The sequence below is a fragment of the Chelonia mydas genome, chromosome 11 (genome assembly GCF_015237465.2).
Source record: "Chelonia mydas isolate rCheMyd1 chromosome 11, rCheMyd1.pri.v2, whole genome shotgun sequence".
NCBI lineage: Eukaryota > Metazoa > Chordata > Testudines > Cheloniidae > Chelonia > Chelonia mydas.
Genome location: NC_051251.2, coordinates 27645162 through 27665004, shown reverse-complemented (window position 1 = coordinate 27665004; position 19843 = coordinate 27645162). Strand labels below are relative to the sequence as shown.

Genomic DNA, 19843 nt, shown 5'->3' with positions numbered 1-19843 from the left:
GCATCCCAAAGAAAGTAGAAGAAAAACTTTATTATTATTATCTGGAAGTCCCGTTGCTGTGTTGGGACTCAGCATATCCCTGTAAAAAATTTAAAGCAGACTTTATTATCTATTTGGGGGGAAACTATAAAATTTTACTTTGGCAGCTGATGGTTTCGAGTTTTGGAGGTGTTACATTCCTGGCTAGAGTCCTATTCAATGGGATTTTTGGCATGTGCGTACCAGTAGAGATTGTACTTTTGGAATATTGAATTCATAGGATTTTTTAAAATGCCTTTTATCATACTTGAGCACAAAACTGATTCTTTGTTTTGCAATGCACCTCATTTTTGTTTGCTTGACTGAGGAGATATTTTGAAAGCCCCTTGATCTTGTCCTCATCTCAGACTGAGACAACATAATAACAACATGGCTCCTTATCAGCAGGAGTGGGCAAAAATATAACTATTATTATTATGATGATTGTTATAAAGTCAACCCACTGCAGGGAACCAACATAGGACACTACATTCCACTTAGACCCTTCATGGGTTGTGCAGGAATGGGGTGGACACAGCACTCTGCACTGCAGAACTGGTTTCTGAACCAGCCTCTGCAAGGCTGCATGGAAGGTCAGTTTGAGAGTAGGTTGGGGGCAGGTCAAGGGAGGAGCCATGGATTGTGTGCTCCCAACTTCCCAGCACTTCACCTGCAAAGATACCCTTGAGTTTTATGCAGGTGGAGTAAATTTCACCCACAGTGCTATAAATTTCATATTATACAACAAGTGAAATATGGTAAACAAAAATCAAGTCATTGCCCTAAAGAGTTTATTAGTGTAAAAGCAAGTCCAGTCTAGTCCTATACAATGCAAAACAAACAAAGAATGCTGTAGGGTCACTATGTTGTAGCAGGAATACAGAATAAGAATAGGTGGGACCATAGTAGGGGAAGAGAGAAGGAACATGGTAAATATTAATTGAGAGAGTCTACCAAATGTATGAGACAAGGCATGTAGGGCACCCAGGACAAAATCCCAGGAAATTATAGAGAAATGTAAAAAAGGTAAAGCAAAGCTTTCTGTTTCTCCAATAAGAAACTATCAATATTTTCTGTCAAATGCAGACCATACTGACTAGGTCATGTGATTATCACTTTGAATAGAAGGAATGCTATTCAATGGGAAATTCTTTGCAATCTTTAACCAATTTAGGATTTGTCTTTTTTCAGAACGTGTACAAACAAGATTACAACAGCTGGTTCAAGGGTATTGGATGGAGCCCTCTGGGTTCTCTGGATGTTGAAAAGGTGAAAAAAGCTGGAGAGGCATTAAATGAAAAGAAATATCGCCAGAACCCAGACACCTTCAAGTTCACAAGTCTACCGGACTCAATGCCAATGATTTTGGCTCAGCACAATACCAAGCAACTGAGTGAGGTAAGCAGTTTCTCCACACACTACTATGGACAGGACAGAATTTGTCAGTTGTATATGTTCCTGATTCGTTGTCTGATACCATTGTTGTGATATGCATATATTGAAATACAAAGACTCAAATTCCATCTAATAGATCTTTTGCGTTTCAAGGGCTATATATGTAGTAAAACTGCAGTTTGTGGGTAAGTATTAAACATTGCTACTTGTATATGATTAAGCTGATGCGACCTGCTTTGTATTTTGTAAAAGAGATATTGTGTATTATTTTCCTTCTTAGATAAATTATAAGCAGGAAGGTGAGAAACTGAAACACAAATACACTCTGGACCCTGACGTTCCTCAATTTATTCAAGCCAAGGTCAACGCATTAAACATGAGCGATGTGAGTATTTGACAATAAATTATTCAATTATTATAGTGTATTAATATTCTATTTATGGGGTTTTTGGTATATTTGTGGTGTAAAATTTGAATATTGAAAATGTGTAAGGCCCCAGTTCTGCAAAAGTCTTGCCTGCATGCATGTGCTTAAAGCTAAATGTGTGCTTTAAGTGCTTTGTTGAATACAGGTGGATGTAACATATGCTTTAGTGCTTTGCTGCACTGAGGCCTAAATGACTAGTTAGAATTAATAAAACACTCAGAATATAATTTAATGTCCAGATTCAGTTCAGTGTGGAGATTGAAATTCTTTCTTTACTTCACTTAGGGGAGGGACAAATAGTTCAATCTCTATGCCTAGTCAATCCTTAGCTTTAATATCTATGTATCTATCTGTGTTTCTAACCTATCTCTGTAAGGTTCTCCGCTGAGACTGCCAGCAAAGGAATGATGGAGCCCTTTCATAGCAATTATAATAATGAATTTGGTGATGAGGACATTTGTCCTCTAGGAACTGGCCAGAGATCACCAACTCCTTTTATATAGTCCAGTAGATAACCATCAAGTCATTTCGAACCACTGCCAAACTGGTGTCAGGGTCACACCGGCAACTGAGAGATAGTCTGTTACCAATCCCTGAACCAAACACTCTGCTTCCCTCAGTTTACTTAAGATCATAGGACCAAATCCTGAAGCCTTTACTTAGGTAAATTTCACATTGACTCAGTGACGTCAAAAGGGCTTTTGAGCAAGGGTCTTCCCTAGAGCTATTTTATTTGGTTTGGTGGCTGAACCCAAAAATCTGGGTGGGGGAGGGGAAATGTGTGCAATTCAAACCAACCAACCCCCCCTCCCCCAAACTTTCAGGATGAATGAAATGTTCCAAATGTCATTTTGAATTGACATTTCATTTTGAAAACGTCACTTTGAAGTGAAATGTTGAAATGGTGTTTTTTTTTAAACATTAGAAAGATATATTTCAACATTTCCAAAAAATAATCAGTTTTTTTCAGCTGAAACTATTCACCAAATTTGACCTTAATTTGTGAATAGCTTTGATGCCCCCCCAAAAATTCATGTTGGGGCAAATTTACTATTTGAAAAAAAAAATTACGTCGTTTTAGACCTCATTAATACTGTTAAGGCCATTTTTCCTTTGCCAATTCAGTTGCCAAAAATGCTAACTGAGAAAATGAGACAGTTTAACTACACTGATTTGAAGTGACTACCTGAAAATACTGTATTATCCTTGTAATAAACTTGAGCAGACCTAAAATGAATGTTACTCAATGTAATATTTGTAATACAGAAACACAAGTTTACAGTAGTCTGTAAAGATTATAAACTACTCATAATAAGAAAAATTGTTGGTTCTTTTTTTTTCTTTAAGGCTTATTACAAAGCAGACTGGAAAAAAACAATTGCCAAAGGGTATGATCTGAAACCAGATGCCATCTCTGTAATTGCTGCTAAAGCTTCCCAAAAGATTGCCAGTGATGTAAGTATAATTTGGATAGAAATTGGAGGATCTACTTTATTGTAACTTTCTGCAGCATATAATACTATACTCTGAACACTGACTATTTTGTGACGCTATGCAATTAAAAACTGATATGGATTTCCATATGGACTTCAGAAACAATACAGTCATATCTTGACTTTCTGAACCCTGGTTACCTGGAAGTCTTGTTTATACAGTATGCCCGTCCTAAGGTCTGAATTAAGTTCTGGTCCTGCCAAGTTCAAGTTCCTCTTGTCCAGCTTATTTGTGCAGTGTTCTGAAGAACTATAATTCTAGTCCTCTGGCACTCCTTAACTCCTGAGGAATTGTTGTTTTAATTTAGATGGAGTATATGTGCCCAAAGAGTCAACAAACATGACCTTGAACTGTCCAACATTAAACATTTTTAAACAAGGTTTGGTGCACAGAGACCTCAGCTAGCTTAGTACTATGGCAAGCACAACATTAAAAATCCTGTTAACCTTTTATTAAAGATACAGAAAGAATGAAAAACAGTTACAGCATTTGAAATGTAAAGTACTAAGTAAGGCTTTCATTTTAACCATATTCCTTGTTCCCTTTTGGCTGTAGATAGCTTTTAGAAGGAAAACCCTCCTTGTCTGACAACGGTAATAAAGACAACAATAACTGTCCTTTTTGGGGAAAAGAGAAAAAGTTTAGTTAAGATGGGCTGGAGCAGTTGTTGTTGTTAAAGTCCAATCCCATTTCCTAGAAAACAAAATGCGACAAACACACAAAAAAGGGATAAGAAGAGAATGGCAAAGATAGAAAATACAGCTTCTGTCTCTGACTTTCACTTTTAATCTCACTGCTGAAAAACACGGGCACAACACATGGTCTTATCAGCCATTCTGAGTCCTGGCAAACTTGTGTCAGCATTGGGCTGATAAGGGAATTGCGTTTAGCTGCCTCTTTCTAGTCACAGCCTTCCAGAAGTATTGCAGAATATGTGGTCTTGGCTGGCTAAGCCAGATTTTTATTAGACAGAAGGCAAAAGGAGATGGATGAGAATGAGAAGCAGTAAAGGGTACATTTATACAATGAGCAGCAGCAGACAGCAGCGACAGAGACAGGCAGCAGACAGAGCCCAGGTTGACAGATTTGGGCTCATGGGACTTGTTAGGGGCTTTCCCTTTGCCCCTCCCCTGGTTCTTGTCACACAGACAGAAAGCAGAAGACCAGAAGTCCGAAGTGTAGGCAATGTGATGTTAATCAAGCAAGCATCTCCATAGCTTTGCACGCTGGTAGAACCTTTTTCCCTTGTCCCCATTTTTCCCACCTCCTCCTCCTTAGCAGGCTTTATACCTGTAGTGCACACCCCTGGTCCCACCCCTTACAATTTATGGTCATGTTCCATTCTGGAGGGTCGTGAGTCTGGGGGCTTCAGTACTATCTCTTTTGTACCTGATGAGAGGGATAAGGCCAGGCTTTTCTTTGGCTTTTAGTGTTTCTTATGCCTCCTCCCCACGTTCCCCTTGCCCCTCTCAACTGGTTGCTTGACCTTATCTCAAGAGAGGAATTGAAGCAGGCCTGTCCTTCAAGCATACACTCGTAGATTAAACTCCCGGTCTACCCAGCAACAGGTTAGCTCTGTTTCTTATCTCTTTTCATCCCATCTGCTTGTGGGCAGATATAATACAGAGTGTCTTTGTTCTTTGTTCACACATATTAGTAGGAATATAAAAGTATCAAAAATCAAACCCAAAATTCTATCCCAGGCTAACAAACAGGCCTATATACAAACAGGGCTCAAGCTATAGCACTAAAAATAGCTGAGCAGATGTTGTGGCTCAGGCTGGAGCTTGGGCTTTGAAGCTTACCCTCCTCCCAAGGCTTCAGAGCCCAAGCTCCTGCCTGAGCCATAATGTCTACACAGCTATTTTTAGTGCTATAGAGTGAGCCCTATGACAGTAAGTCTGTCAACCCAGGCTCTGAGACTTGCTCCTGCGGGCTGTATAGAAGACCCTAAAGTGGGGAAGAAAATGAACCCATGGGAGGATGTGTGCACATGTGTGACACAATCTCATGTCCTAGGTGATGGCTGGGAGTCAGGGGACCCAGAAGACATTGGCATCTCCACCAGCTCCGGCTGTCTGGCCTGGTCTGGTCAGGACATCTCTCAGGATTAGGAGGAAGGCCTGGGGTCCCAGGAGATAGGGAAGCTTGCTCCAGCAGCTGTTGGCAGAACACTATTTCTTCTGCTAAATTTTCCCCAAACACTTTTCTTTTTAAGAACCTCAAGATCGAGTGTTGGGTGGAGTAGTCCATCCTCTCATTATTTTGTCCACCAATAAACCTAATTTCCAACACCAATTTTCACTCACTTTTTACTCTTGAGCTCACAATTAGGGTAAATTTGGAGGTCCACTTATCACAACAGGATGTAACTGCAATATCAATGGGTATCGGGGAAGCCCAGCAACTTTTAAATCAGTGGTGCCAGGTGAGCAGGCTTTGAAGGCTGCAGAGATGGGGAACCCTGATTGAAATTGACTCCTGTCCAGCATGACCTCAAGACCTATGAACCACTCAAGTCCCACTTAAACCCTACTCCCCCAAATATCTGAATCCTTACCTAGATGTTTTGGCGCTTTTGGTGGTTTTGATAGTACTGTAAGAAAAAAAAAACGGCAATGGGTCTGTGAGAGGGAGTGGACTAGAGCCCTAGGATATGACAGACAAAAGGTGTAGAGACAGTGAGGGGGAAGAGATTATATACTGTATATCAGAGCTGTGTGAATACTGGAGTTTTCCGTTTGCTGGCAATTCTGAAAAACTGAAAAAATATGACTTCAGGTTGAACTGAAAACAAAATTTTTCTAAACTTTCAGCAAATGAAGTAAAAAAAATTTTGATTTAACTGTTCAAATTTTTAAAAATAAAATTGAAGGAAATTTCAAAATGAAGAGTTGTTTAGAAGCAAAACACTGGTATGTTTCATTCTGATATTTTTCGGAATTTTTTTGGTGTGGGAGGTTCGACACTAACAGTTTTTGCAAATTCATGTAGGTTTTGCGAAAGTTTTTGTGTCACTGAATCTGCTTTCCGCTGAAAAGTTTTGGCAGGAAAATTTCTCCCAGCTCTGCTGTCTATATCTATGTCATCAGTATAGCTGGGAAAGGCTGAGGACTGAAAGCCAGCAACCCTCTTCCCCAAACCTAATTAATCAGTTAATGTGGGCAAAATGATTTCAAGATGTATGTTTTGAGGTGTAATTATAACAATATTAATTTCAAAGTGTTAAACCGATCATAAACATGCTACCTTTTTCAAAGGTGATAAGGTTTTGTTTTCCTTTTTCTCTAGTACAAGTATAAAGAATCATATGAGAAAGAAAAAGGCAAACAGGTTGGATTCCGTAGCCTGCAGGATGATCCTAAACTGGTTCACTACATGAATGTGGCCAAAATGCAGTCAGAACGCGAGTACAAGAAGGGTTATGAGAGCAGCAAGACAAAGTATCACACACCCCTAGATATGTTCAGTGTGACGGCTGCTAAGAAAGCCCAGGAAGTGGTTACAAATACCAACTACAAACAGCTACTACACAACTACACACTCTTGCCTGATGCGATGAATGTGCAACTACCAAGACACATGATGCAGATTCAGAGTGATGTATGTAACTTAACTTTACTTGGTTATACTATCTTGCGAAAAAGTTGAGGCTAATTAATAGCCAGTGGCAGATTAAAGCAGGATGGAACAAACAGGTGTTCGTTTAGGGGCCCTAAGTTTTCCAAAGAGTTATAGTGATTATATAGAATGGATTCCAGGATATTCCTTGAGCAAACAAACCCTAGCTCCAAATATTAAATTATTTCCCAGCCAAGGAACATATTTTCTGATCGTAAGTACATTTCTGTGCTTGGTGTTATTACTTTCTAATTGTATTGTGATATTACTGTTTATTATTTGTATGGTGGTAGCACCTACGTTTTATCTAGATACCTGTATATAATATCTTTGTGTAGCTTAGAGTCCTATTTTTGTTTCCTCCCTTCCCCCTCACTCCCCAGTACCTTCTAAGGATTTCATAAATAGATCACTGGAAGGATCTATTTTGTTGAAGGATCCTTTACATTTTGTGCCTCATCTCCATTTCTCCCTCATAAAATACCTTTATTCTTCGCATCCTGATACTGTTTTAGGGCAGGTCCTGAAGTCCATTAAAGCTGATGAAAATTTTGCCAGCAGGGATTTTCTTTAGGGATCAGGCCCTAAAGAAGAAATTGCTGAAGGGACAGAATTGCTGAGAGTAAATTAACTAAAAGTGTCAATAAGACATTTATTCTAAAAAAAAAAAAAAATGATTATGCTAGCTCTCAGTTTTCCTACTTTATCCATCAAATTTTGCCCTTGAATGTGTGCATTTAGCTTCCAGTGGGAGTTCTGCACGTGAATCATAAAGAACAATTTAGCCCTATATTTTGAGTGATCTTTAGTTGCATCCTATATCTTTGAAAAACACGAGTGAGCACTGATCAATTTTGCTCATATTTTTCTTTCAACAACGACTAGGAAAAATTCAAAACCTTCATTTCTTTTTGTATGTGGAAATTCTGATTTCTCTTACCCCCTTTAACTTCTCTGTTTATTTTGTAAAAAAGAATCTTTACAAAACAGACTTCAATAACTGGCTAAGAGGAGTTGGTTGGATGCCAATTCAGTCTTTGGCTGTGGAGAAGGTCAAGAAGGCTACAGAGATTCTCAGTGAACAGAAATATCGCCAGCACCCAGACAAGCTAAAATATTCCATTACAACTGATGCAATGGAGCAGGTGCTGGCTAAACAGAATGCGCAGATCATGAATAAGGTGAGAATTTGCTCAGAGGAACCTGGGTTTCAGTATTAATGCCTCAGTCCTGCAAAGTAAAACTCACTGAAGTCACTGGGGTTCCATATAGGTGCATGGGTCTGCTTGGATGCATCACTTTGTAGGACAGGGGCCTAAGACATTATGGAAGCATTATAGTTAAAGGTGTGCTGCAATTTGCATTAAGAGCAAGATTATAGCTCTATGTTCTGTTTGGGTGGTATTGTGTATCCTCCCCAGATGTACAGAACTTAAGCAACTGTTACTCTTTGTGTGTGGGAAATAATATTAGTAATGAGTGAACTGCAAAAGCTTTAGAATTCTGATTCAGTTTGGATAAGCACTCCCTGAAATGCGGATTCTGCTCTGAAGCTCATCCAAAACATTTGGGACACAACCAGGACACCATCCCAAGTGGGTCATGGATGTGTAACTGAGCTCACAGAATAGGGAAAAACAATATGTACATTGAAAATCTGCAGGTACAGTCTGTTGCTTATGATAATATAATTTGCATAATTTATCATAGGACGTACAAAAGAAAGATGACGGAAATTGTCACTGTGCATTAGTTAGATTTTGTATAGATTATCTGTAATACTTATGAAGTTTTGTGCTGCAGAGTCTTATTTAGCACATATGAGTAAAATGAAAAGAATCTCTTGTTTTATAATGAATTGCAATGCCTTTTTTTATATTAAATATCACTTTGGAATTGCAGAGGCTCTACACTGATAAATGGAACAAAGAGAAGACGAGCATTCATGTTATGCCGGACACTCCAGAAATTCTGCAATCGAGGGTGAACCAGATCACCATGAGTGATGTAAGCTGTCATAATCAAGCAGGACATTCAGTGTCAGTTTAAAATGCACTCCTAAAGTGGTGCCCTTTATAGATCTAATTTTAAAATATTTAAATGCAGATGCAGGGTTATTAACATTTCCACCTTCATAACAAAAACTTTGTTCTCTTTTATGTTTTGGATTAGAAATTATACAGGGCTGGCTGGGAGGAAGAGAAGAAGAAGGGTTATGACATGCAGTCAGATGCTATCCCAATAAGGGCAGCCAAGGCCTCCAGAGACATCGCAAGTGATGTAAGTTCTATTTTTAGATTGCACTCAGGTAAAATGACGAAAGGGGTGTAAACTAAGAGGAATTCAGGCTACTTCACAGATAAAACATTTGGGCTGATTCCAACCCTAGAGGATATCTACTTCAATACTGGCTTTTGGAGCCTCCTGGACAATCTAGGTTTGAATTACATGCTTGGTGTGGTAAATCTTGGAACAGTTCTTGTTCTGAATATTTATTTCACAAACCTCCAGTGGATCCTCTGAGATCTGTGTATTCTGTACCCCTTGCTCATTCTTGGCTTGGTCCTGCTGAGCACCATAGCCCCATGAATTCACTGGGTTACTTATCTGCTTAAACATATGCTTAAGTGCTTTGGTGGATCAGGGCCGTGGTGTTCAAAACGTTGCAGGGTTAAGCTCTCTGTGATAAGTCAAACCGAATGTTTTATACCTTTTTAAAAATAAATGCATGCTTAATAATGCATTCTTCTGTATTGAGTTTACCCTGATACGTTTATTTTCTGCTTTCAGTACAAATACAAACTAGCTTATGAACAGGCAAGAGGAAAGCATATTGGGTTCCGTAGCCTTGAAGATGATCCCAAGCTGGTGCACTTCATGAAGGTGGCTAAGATGCAGTCTGATCGTGAATATAAAAAGGACTATGAGAAGTCAAAGACGAGATTCCACACCCCAGTTGATATGTTCAGTGTAGTGGCAGCCAAGAAAGCACAGGAAGTGGCTACCAATACAAACTACAAGCACCTGATCCACCATTACAATGTTTTGCCTGATGCTATGAATCTTGAATTAGCCAAAAACATGATGCAGATACAGAGTGATGTAAGTGAAAGACTCTATAACCTTTGTGTTACCAATTAAGAGATATTTAGTTTATGGATAAATACCATAGGTTAAATCCTAGAGTTTTATAGATAAGCCAGTGCAATTGTATATTAAAACGTAGCAAGTATAAAAGAGCAGTCCATCAGTAATATGCACATTGTATTTCTTAGAATAATCTGAAATATTAAACTAAACTAGTTTATAAAGAATTTAGATGGGGTCAGATGGCAAGTCTGCCCACTTTGTTTATATGCTTGTCACATGTGTTTATAGCTTACAAGTCCCATTTGACTCAAGGAGTAATACTTGTGTGCAGCCCAAGCCAAGGAAAGCTTCACTAACAGAATCATCATACATTTTCCAAGAAATTATCCTTTCAGAATTAGGGGAACCAAAGTTAGGCCCTATTGTGCCTCAGAGGGCTGTCTCCAATGTATACTGCTACTTGGGGATACTCCTGAGGTGATGGAGCTTACACACTGTTTCCCAAGGCTTTGCCTAAAGACACAGTCTAGTCCCTTGTACTGAGAGGGGCTGATCCTGCCGCCCCATTTGTGTATGCTGTAGCTTCACAAAAGTAATTGGGATTAGAATTTTATATGGAATGTGTAGGAATATAGGCTCATATTAGATCTGGGTGAATGATGGTTTTAATTTGAGTTGGGATATTAATGTGAACAAGAGGCCCAAAGCATGGAATAAAAAAGAATGAAACCATGAGGAAAATTAGTTGTTGTGTTAAACTTGTAGTGACCCTTCAAATGACCAGTGTTATCTTATTCAAGGATTGGGCTAAAGAAATAGAAAGAAAACATAGTTATTGGTTATCATGTGCAGTAAACAATTGGCTGTATGAAAAACACCTTCATCTGACCTTAGCTAAGGTCTGATAATTGGCAATCGCATCACTTGCTTGTTAAAAGGGTATAAAAAAGTAAACTCTTAAAGACTACATTGCTAATACCTGCCTGAAGTTAACCAATATGAACCTGAAAATCCTTGGCTTTAGCCCATTTGTAAGTATCTTGATCAAATGCTTATAAATGTTTTGTTACTGTTTGGATGTAGTAAATTGCTTATTAGTTAGGCTTTTAGGCAAGTTTAGAACAATTGTATAAATACCATTCGGCATTTGGATTTAATAAAGGAATTTATGACTAAATTAGTGTTGTGGCAATACCCTTCATAAATAATAATTCCAACAGAATGCAAGAATGGGCCTTAATAAAACACACAGCACTGCTGTAAAAGGATGTAAACTTTGGATACACAAAAATACTCCATTGTATTCATTTAAATGTGCATATGTTCAAAAACTCAAAGAAACACTAAACTTACTAAACAAGTAGGTCACCCAGCATTTTTCATGCATCAGGCTGATTTATTTCCTTCTCCTTACAGAATCAATACAAAGCTGACTATGATGAATTCATGAAGGGTATGGGATGGATGCCAGTAGGCTCTCTGGAAGCTGAGAAGAATAAGAAAGCTATGGAAATTATAAGTGAGAAGAAATATCGCCAGCACCCAGACAAACTGAAGTATTCCAGTCTGATGGATTCTATGAACATGGTTCTAGCTACAAATAATGCTAAAATCATGGACAAAGTATGAAAATATTTGTCACAATTCAGTTATGCATGCAGTGATAAAAAGACAAATTGGAGAGTTCTGTGAGCAAGTCTTTTTGAAATGATCAGTTCTGGCCACAGATGAAATATGCTTGATTCTCATTAACTTTATCCCCATAGGCCTTGACACAACCAAGGAAAAAACTGGCCACAATATGCTAAGAAATTCAGAAGGGAGCAGATCTGAGGATTCCTTTTTGTTAGCACACCATGCTCACTGCAAGATGAAAGGTCAAATTTTCAAAAGCGCCAAAATGTCTTAGGAGCCCAAGTCCCAGTTCTAAAAGTACCTAAGTCAGTTTTGAAAATGGGACTTAGGCTCTTGAGTCACTTTGGCAGTTCTGAATAGTTTACCTGAATTATCTTACTGTGATCAGAAGCCACCGTGTAATATGAATGTATTTTATAGTTACAGTTTAACTTTTCACTGCTGATTCACCTACTGAGCTGCCATCATCCATTTAATAGAAATCAGCTCAGTACTAGAATGCCCTGTAATAGGTGTGGGACAAAATTAAATGGATCCTGGATCCACCAGTGTTTTAGGCCATCACACAGGCTCTTCTTAGACCCAGTTCCTCAGAATGAGCTCTTATCTACCTACTACTGAGATCTTGCCATTACTCTTAAGTTAGATAGCCGAGTCAGCGTGCCTCCTGACGGCTGTCAGCAATGAGCTGTGTGCAGAGCTATTGCATAACACTCTGACACTGAATAGCTTCTTTCTCTGGGTACAGAACCTGAGGATTCTGCTGGACTCTGTCACTAGATATGTTTGAACACATTTAGGAGGTTAATCCTTCCTAGATGCACCAGGTATGGTCAGTAACTGTCAAGCAGGTATGTACTATGAGACTGATTCTTCTCTTCACTTATATACCAGTATAACTCCATTGACTCCAATGGAATTATTCTTGATTCACTATGCTGTAAGTGAGAAGAGGATCAGGTGTGTTTGGGGCATTTTTTTAGCATGTCAGCAAACTTTGTCAGGTCCCATCACACAGGAGAGTTTATAATCCTGTAGTGTTAGGAAACCTCAGACTCAAATCTCTCATGTTTTGCTTTATCCTGCAGAGAGAAAGTAACTAGACATTACACTACAGCTGCATTTTCAAAATAATTAAAGAGAAGTAACATTTTGAATTAAAGGCCAAGTTCTGTCCTTGGATTCATACAGTGTGATGTGCATGCATTCTGGGGACCTATTTGGCCCTTATAAAGAAAATGACTGTGATAATAATGTGCTATATTTGATTTCTCTGTTGAGATAGTAATTTGACTTCTTTTTTTATTCGCCCTTCCAGCACCGGTACACACAAGCATGGGAAGCTGACAAGACAAAAGTTCACATCATGCCAGATATTCCAGAGATTGCTTTGGCAAAAGCAAATGCATATAACATAAGCGATGTAAGTACTGCTACTCAGACTGGTTAGTTGGCACTATCTTGCAGTTATCTAGTATTAGGAGTAATTAAAATGACAGTACAGGAGAACCTCGTTTATTCACCCTTCACTAATCCATAGTAATTTGCACTCAGCAAAGATTCCATAGCAGAAGCTATAATGAGTTGCCGCAGTGAAAAACAAATTATACAGCAGAATATTTAGGGTACATTATGAAATATTAACATAAATAATTAAAACGGGATTTGTAATTGTTAAAATAATAGTTTGGGTATCCTTGATTTTTTTTTTTTTGTTTTTCCTCCCTAATTTATAAAATTTAGCGCATAAGCCACAACAGTCTCCATTTTTCATGCAAATTCGCATGCCTCTACTATATGTAATAGGCAACATTATGGGCCAGTTTCAACCTTGGACATCTAAATTTCACTGCTAAAACCTGCACATGTAAAATGAGGAATGGCATGTATAGATACCATCTTGCAATGCTGTATCCATCTGTTGTCTCTTGCTTTATACTTAGATTGTAAGCTCTTTGGGCAAGGACCATCTTTTGTTCTGTGTTTGCACAGCATCTGGCACAATGGGGTCCTGGTTCATTATTGGGGCTCCTAGGCAGTATGGTAATATAAATACATAAATAAATAAATAATGTGCACAAAAGTAGATATTTTTTATTGCATTTTTGAAATGGTGGCCTCTTCCTTATGGATGCAATTTGCACCTTCTAAATTTTCACTGATATTTTTGCCCTGGAAGAAACAAATCAGGGTCTTTTGCCCTTCTAGTTAGCTAGCTGCAGGTACAAATCAGATACTTAGAGATGCAAATACTCTGCGCTTAATTTTGAAATATTGCCCCTTTGAGTGCCTGAATGCCTTAAGACACTTGTTGTATGAGTGTTAAATATATGAGGAGAGAACAGTGCTACTGAAAAGTCCTTGTTTCAAATGATCACATATATAGCATAATTTATTCTGTTTGTATATGCATTAGTGCATTTTAAAAAAGGAATATTCTCTTTTTTTCCAATTCACAGAAAATGTACAAGCATTCCTTAGAAGAGTCTAGAAGGAAAGGGTATGACCTCAGAGCTGATGCTATCTCCATTAAAGCTGCCAAAGCTTCCAGAGACATTGCTAGTGATGTGAGTTTTTAAAAGAGGAAACTGTCTATTGTCAAATATTATGAAGCATTCATTTATCGACTTGATTCCATTTTGGATGCTGATGTTATGAATTCTCTTTATTTTTTATATTGTATATAAATGTGTTTAATAAGTATAGCTTTTGTGACATTAAATTGGCTCACAGTGATCAAAGAGCAATTGCTTCATTAGGAAGATAGGGAGATACATAAGGAGTCAGTCTAGCATGGCTCTCATTCAGAAAACCAATTTTACCTGTATAGTACAAGTTGTTTGTCAAAGTGACTTTGCTGGGGCACTTTTTAAAGGTGACATTGTATATAGTAGCTGCATGCTTTAGTTTAGATATACATGTGTTACTCCTTAATTGCTGCATTATGGAGTTCAGATGTTAGCCTCACCAATATCTGAATGCAACAAAGGGCACTTTGTAATAAATTATGTTTGCTGCTAATACTACAACGGTAGGACCTGATTACTCAGCTGTTCTCAGTCTCTGTTTAGGTGACATTTGCACTGAAGTCAGGGGGGCAAATCCTGCAGAGAAAACCAGTACAGGGTTTCACTGTGCAAAGGTGGGGTGGGAGCACAGAACTCAGGGTCCACACAGAGGTTCCCTGAATACCACTATTCACGCTTTCGGTCTAGCAAGGACAAAATTAACCTATGGAAGAGGAGAAGGGGAAGGCTTAAGGAGCTGATGCTGTGTTGATCCTCAAGTTCTTCCCCACAGCCTCACAGTTGTAATAGACACTGCAGAGTGGATCTGCAGCTGCTTCATAGCCTGGGAGGAGGTTTCCTCCCTCCCAAACCCTCTCCAAGGAGCTCAGCAGCGCAGATCAGAGCCTGATACTGGGCCTGTGCACTCTGCTGACTAGGATTTAGGCCAATGGGATTGTTGCTTGAGTATGGACTTAGTTCGGGTTTAAGGTTTTAATCCATTACACCGTTATTAAGAAAACAAAACTCGGAAACAGTGGGAAGCAGCTTCTAAGTTTAAAAACAATTGTTCAGTCTTGGAACTAAACATAACCACAAAGGTAATTTGATCTTCAAATTTGGGCCAAACTCCAGACCTGAGCTCAAAGTGTTAGTATAATAAAATCCAAATATTTTTCAAAGGGATGCCTCCTGCAAATTGGAACTTCCTTCGTTTCTTATCAATCTCTCTATCTTCTCAAATTATGTGATGCCATGACAGTGAGATTCAATAACAGCTGCCCTCAGAGACTACATGACGCATTGCAGGTCGCAGGGCATTATGAAGAAACTTTCCTTTTCATGGAAAAGATTTTTAGGATAATTCTTTTTAAAATGTCCCTCATAAAGATCAAAGAGGTAGGACCCCTGAGCTTTTTCAAGGATTAGCATCAGATTAAGTAGAAAAAGCTACGAGTGCTGTGTTTGCCACAGTGATGTTTAAATAGCATATTTCTAATGGACATGGATTTTTCTCAGAGGAAAGGTTGATTAATTATTTTCTCAATTTGATTTGTTATAGGCAAGGTGGTTTTAAGGCCTTTTGTTCTGTTTTCTTCACAGTACAAATATAAATTAGGTTATGAAATGGATAAGGGGAAACTTGTAGGCTTCCGCAGCCTCCAGGATGATCCCAAACTAGTCCATTTTATGCAACTGGCTAAGATGCAGTCTGATCGTGAGTACAGGAAAGCCTATGAGACCAGCAAGACCAGTTACCATACACCTGCTGATACATTAAGTATCAAGGCAGCGAAGGAGGCACAAGGTAATATAACCAACTCTAACTACAAACACCTGATCCACAGATATATCCTCCTACCAGATGCAGTTAATGTGGAACTGACCAGAAACATGAATCGGATTCAAAGTAATGTAAGTTACTGTTTTTTGTTGTGAACTGCCCACTGTCTATACTGTTTTTTCAGTTGTGTATGAAGTTTTTTTTTTTTTTTTTTGAAACAAGCATTTTTCAGTTGCTGAAGTTTGTAAAATGTCGTTTTCCTTTTTGTCTCTGTTTTACAGAATAAGTACAAACAGGACTACAATGAATGGTACAAAGGACTTGGTTGGAGCCCTGCTGGTTCTCTGGACGTGGAGAAATCTAAGAAAGCCACAGAAATTGCAAGTGACAGGAATTACCGCCAGCACCCAAGCCTTTTCCCCTTCACAAAACAGAGTGACTCCATGGACATGGTGCTAGCAAAACACAATGCAGATGTGATGAATCATGTGAGTGGATACAGTAAAAATTGTGTATGTAAACGATCACTGTGTAATTCAGTATCTCTGCCTCTCTCCAACATTGCTTAAAACACATGCCTCCCTGGCAAACTTGCTTTGCCAAGATAATTAATTTCTTTTTAAGGTGTCAGAGAACAAGCCATTTGCAGATTTCTTTTACCAGATCCAAGCACCCAATTACTGGCTAAATAGTTCCTTCTCCCATTTTTCTCAGGGTTAAATCATGCCATTGTTACTTGTACAGTCTCAGTTATTCTCACTGGCATGATATACATGTTAATTTCTAATTCTGAGGTGTTGGGAGGGGAACTATAAGCTTCCATAACAGCATTCAGAAGTCTAGCCAGTATGGGTCTCATCCTGCCCTCTTTACTATGGAGAAAAACTGTCTTTAAACAAATGACTGTGGAACAGGCTGATAGTCATTGCGAGAAATGCTCACTAAGGGCCTGATGAACTGACCTCAGTGGGAGCAAGAATGGATCCTAATTCACTTGAATCATGGATTAAGTCAGTAAAAATATATACAATCAGCAACTCCCTCCCTCTTTCTCGGTCCATAAACAAAGTACACACAGAGAGCTCTATCTATCATTCATATAGCATATCTGGTACTCTTTTTTTCCTGTAGCATATGTACACTCAAGCTTGGGAGAAGGATAAACTTCAGCTTCATGTGATGCCAGATACACCTGATATTCTACAGGCCAGACAGAACATGGCAAATTACAGTCAGGTAAAGAGTTTTAAAATACTTTATAGTTCGTTTTTGAATATATTCATTCTGTTTTCCTCAAGAAAAGGTGTCCTGTTATTTAAGGGTAAATATTTGTTATGAACTAGAGGAAAATGAAAAATAGATGGGACTTGGACTCCTACGTCACTTAGGAGCTTCTGAAAATTTAATCCTAAACCTCTTGCTAAACATAAATATTCGCCCTGTTCAGCAAGGTGAACTCAGAAAAAGGCTTACTGCATTCTTTATATCTCCCACAGAGATGTACCGGGTCCTTCATGGCCTCAGTCAGAGTAGGTTACAAATTCCTTGTTCTAAAATTCCAAACCCACTATGTGCAGGTTTCTCAACCCATCATCATGGACCCACTGGGCACTGTGATAGTCTGTCCCTTTAAATGTTTGAGCACTCCTCTGTGCAAAACTTCACCTTCATGCTGATTTCAGTTTTGCTGACAGAACAATAAAGTCTCCACAGCAAACAGCTGTGTTTCTATCAGCTCCCTTTGTGTCTGTCTGTCTGTCTCCCTCTCTACCGGGTTCAGATATAACATACTGGCAATGAGGAATTTATATCCCATGAATATCCTCTGTTCCCACTGCCTGAAGAAGAAGAAATAGCAGATAATAATATACATATAAAAGGGGAAAAGTTCACCTCGAGGCACCAGATGACAGACTGCTGCTTTTTGGTGCTGGGGCAGTGTGAGCCAGCTAGCTAGAGAGAGGGAAGTAGGCAAATAAAGATAGAACAAAGGATCTGGGTTGCAGTTACTGCTGGAGCTGTCCAAACAGAGCAGTGAACGGAATGCAAGCAGCCATCTTGGCTGACCACGTGCAAGAAGGCAGCATGTGAAATAAGCTTTAGCCTGCACTGAGGGTCTTCAGCCAGCAGAGGGAGCTGAAAGGAAGAATTCTGCATTCTACAGTAAGCACATAGCCAGCAAAGGGAAATCAAGGGCAGATAGTGCACAGTTTAGAAAAGGGGGAATTTCACTGTGGCAGAGAGGAAGTCCAGAAGGCATGAAGTGCAACAGTAGAGCAGAGTAAAATGGCAACTTTTCTGGGCAATGTTGGTGAGTCTGATGAAAACCACAAATCATGAATGTACCTTGAATGTTTTGAGCAATTTATTGCTTGCAACACCATTCCAGACAGACAAACGGTTTCAAACTTGCTGACAGTGATGGGTCCAAAGGCATATAGACTGCTGCATCACCTGTTGTGTCCAACTGGGCCTGGAGCTTCCACATATACTGCAATTACTGCAGCAATGCAGAAACACTTTTCTCCTATCCCGTTGATGATAGCAGAATAATACCAGTTCCATCAGTGACATCAGAGAAGTGGAGAATTGAGAGCACAGTTTGCTGCTGCTCTAAGGAAGTTGTTGGAGTATTGTCAGTTTGATGCCCTATGTGACCAGTTTGTCTCTGGATTCTGTAATGACGAGATCCAGAAAAAGTTAGTGTCTATGTCAGCACTTACCTTCAAGAAGGCTGTTGAAGTAGCTATTGTCATGGATACTGCAGAGAAGGATTCTCTGGACTTCAGTGTGAACCAAGATGATGACGTCCTGCATTGGCAAGACAAAGGACCATGGGAATATAAGAAATTTACATGTGGCCATTGTGCACAAACTACGCACACTGAGAAGGATTATGAACATGCCTGGTTACCTGCAGGAAGTGCCAGAAGAAAGGAAAAATTGCCATGGCCTGTTGCACAGTTCAATGACTAGCAACCCACAGTAACCTTCAATCTAAGAAGACACCTGTGAAGATTGAGCCTCAGAAAGGACAGAAGTTGGAAATTCATAATGTGGATAAAGACAAGAGTTCTAGTGACACTGATCAAGACCTAGCCCTACACATGTTATCAGAAGCTGGAGTAAAAAATGGCATCTTGGTTACTCCCTTGATTGAAGGTGTTCCTGCAAGAATGGAAGTTGATACTGGAGCTGCCATCTCACTGATTTCTGCATCTACCCATCGCCAGATATTGTCACACGCTCCTCTGGAAGAAACCACCGTGGTTTTGAAGCCTTATGCTGGAGAAAAGTTAGTAATAGAAGGGTTATTCCAGGTGACAGTTAAATTAGATGGACAATCAGTTGTTTTACTCTTATATGTAATCAAAGGAAAGTTATCACCATTATTTGGCAGATCTTGGTTTGAGACGCTTAAGGAAAATTTGACTGAGATCAAGGTTATCATGAAAGCACCTCAGAGTCTTCAAGAAATACTGGACAGACACTCCAGAGTCTTTGAACAAGACCTTGGACAGATGAGCAATGTGTCAGTGAAGCTCACTATTAAGTCTGATAGACAGCCAAAATATTGCAAGCCCAGAGTTGTGCCTTATACTCTGAAGTCTCTGGTAGAAGCTGATATGGAACATTTAGTGAACACTGGAGTCTTATCAGTTTCATGTTCAGACCAGTCCACTACCTTGTATTGAAGATTTGTTTGCTATTCTTAGTGGAGGACTGTGTTTCAGTAAATTGGATTTGCTCAATGCATACCTACAAATAGAGATTGATCCCACATCTCTCAAATATCTCACGATCAGCATGCAAAAAGGCTTATTTTGTTGTAACAGGTTGCCTTTCAGTATCACACAGACACTTGTCCTACCC

The 19843-nt window shown here is 39.1% G+C and overlaps 1 protein-coding gene across 1 annotated transcript in view; it reads left to right on the top strand.

The window, feature by feature from the left end:
• The window catches only part of NEB (nebulin), a 194586-nt gene that overhangs the window by 33216 nt on the left and 141527 nt on the right, over positions 1 to 19843 (top strand). Inside the window, exons 28-41 of the mRNA XM_043525557.1 lie at positions 1210 to 1416; positions 1694 to 1798; positions 3188 to 3295; positions 6626 to 6937; positions 7930 to 8136; positions 8858 to 8962; positions 9128 to 9235; positions 9746 to 10057; positions 11462 to 11668; positions 12999 to 13103; positions 14140 to 14247; positions 15790 to 16101; positions 16252 to 16458; positions 17102 to 17206. Of these exons, the coding sequence (XP_043381492.1) occupies positions 1210 to 1416; positions 1694 to 1798; positions 3188 to 3295; positions 6626 to 6937; positions 7930 to 8136; positions 8858 to 8962; positions 9128 to 9235; positions 9746 to 10057; positions 11462 to 11668; positions 12999 to 13103; positions 14140 to 14247; positions 15790 to 16101; positions 16252 to 16458; positions 17102 to 17206 (2508 nt within the window). The remainder of the gene's footprint in view (positions 1 to 1209; positions 1417 to 1693; positions 1799 to 3187; positions 3296 to 6625; positions 6938 to 7929; positions 8137 to 8857; positions 8963 to 9127; positions 9236 to 9745; positions 10058 to 11461; positions 11669 to 12998; positions 13104 to 14139; positions 14248 to 15789; positions 16102 to 16251; positions 16459 to 17101; positions 17207 to 19843) is intronic.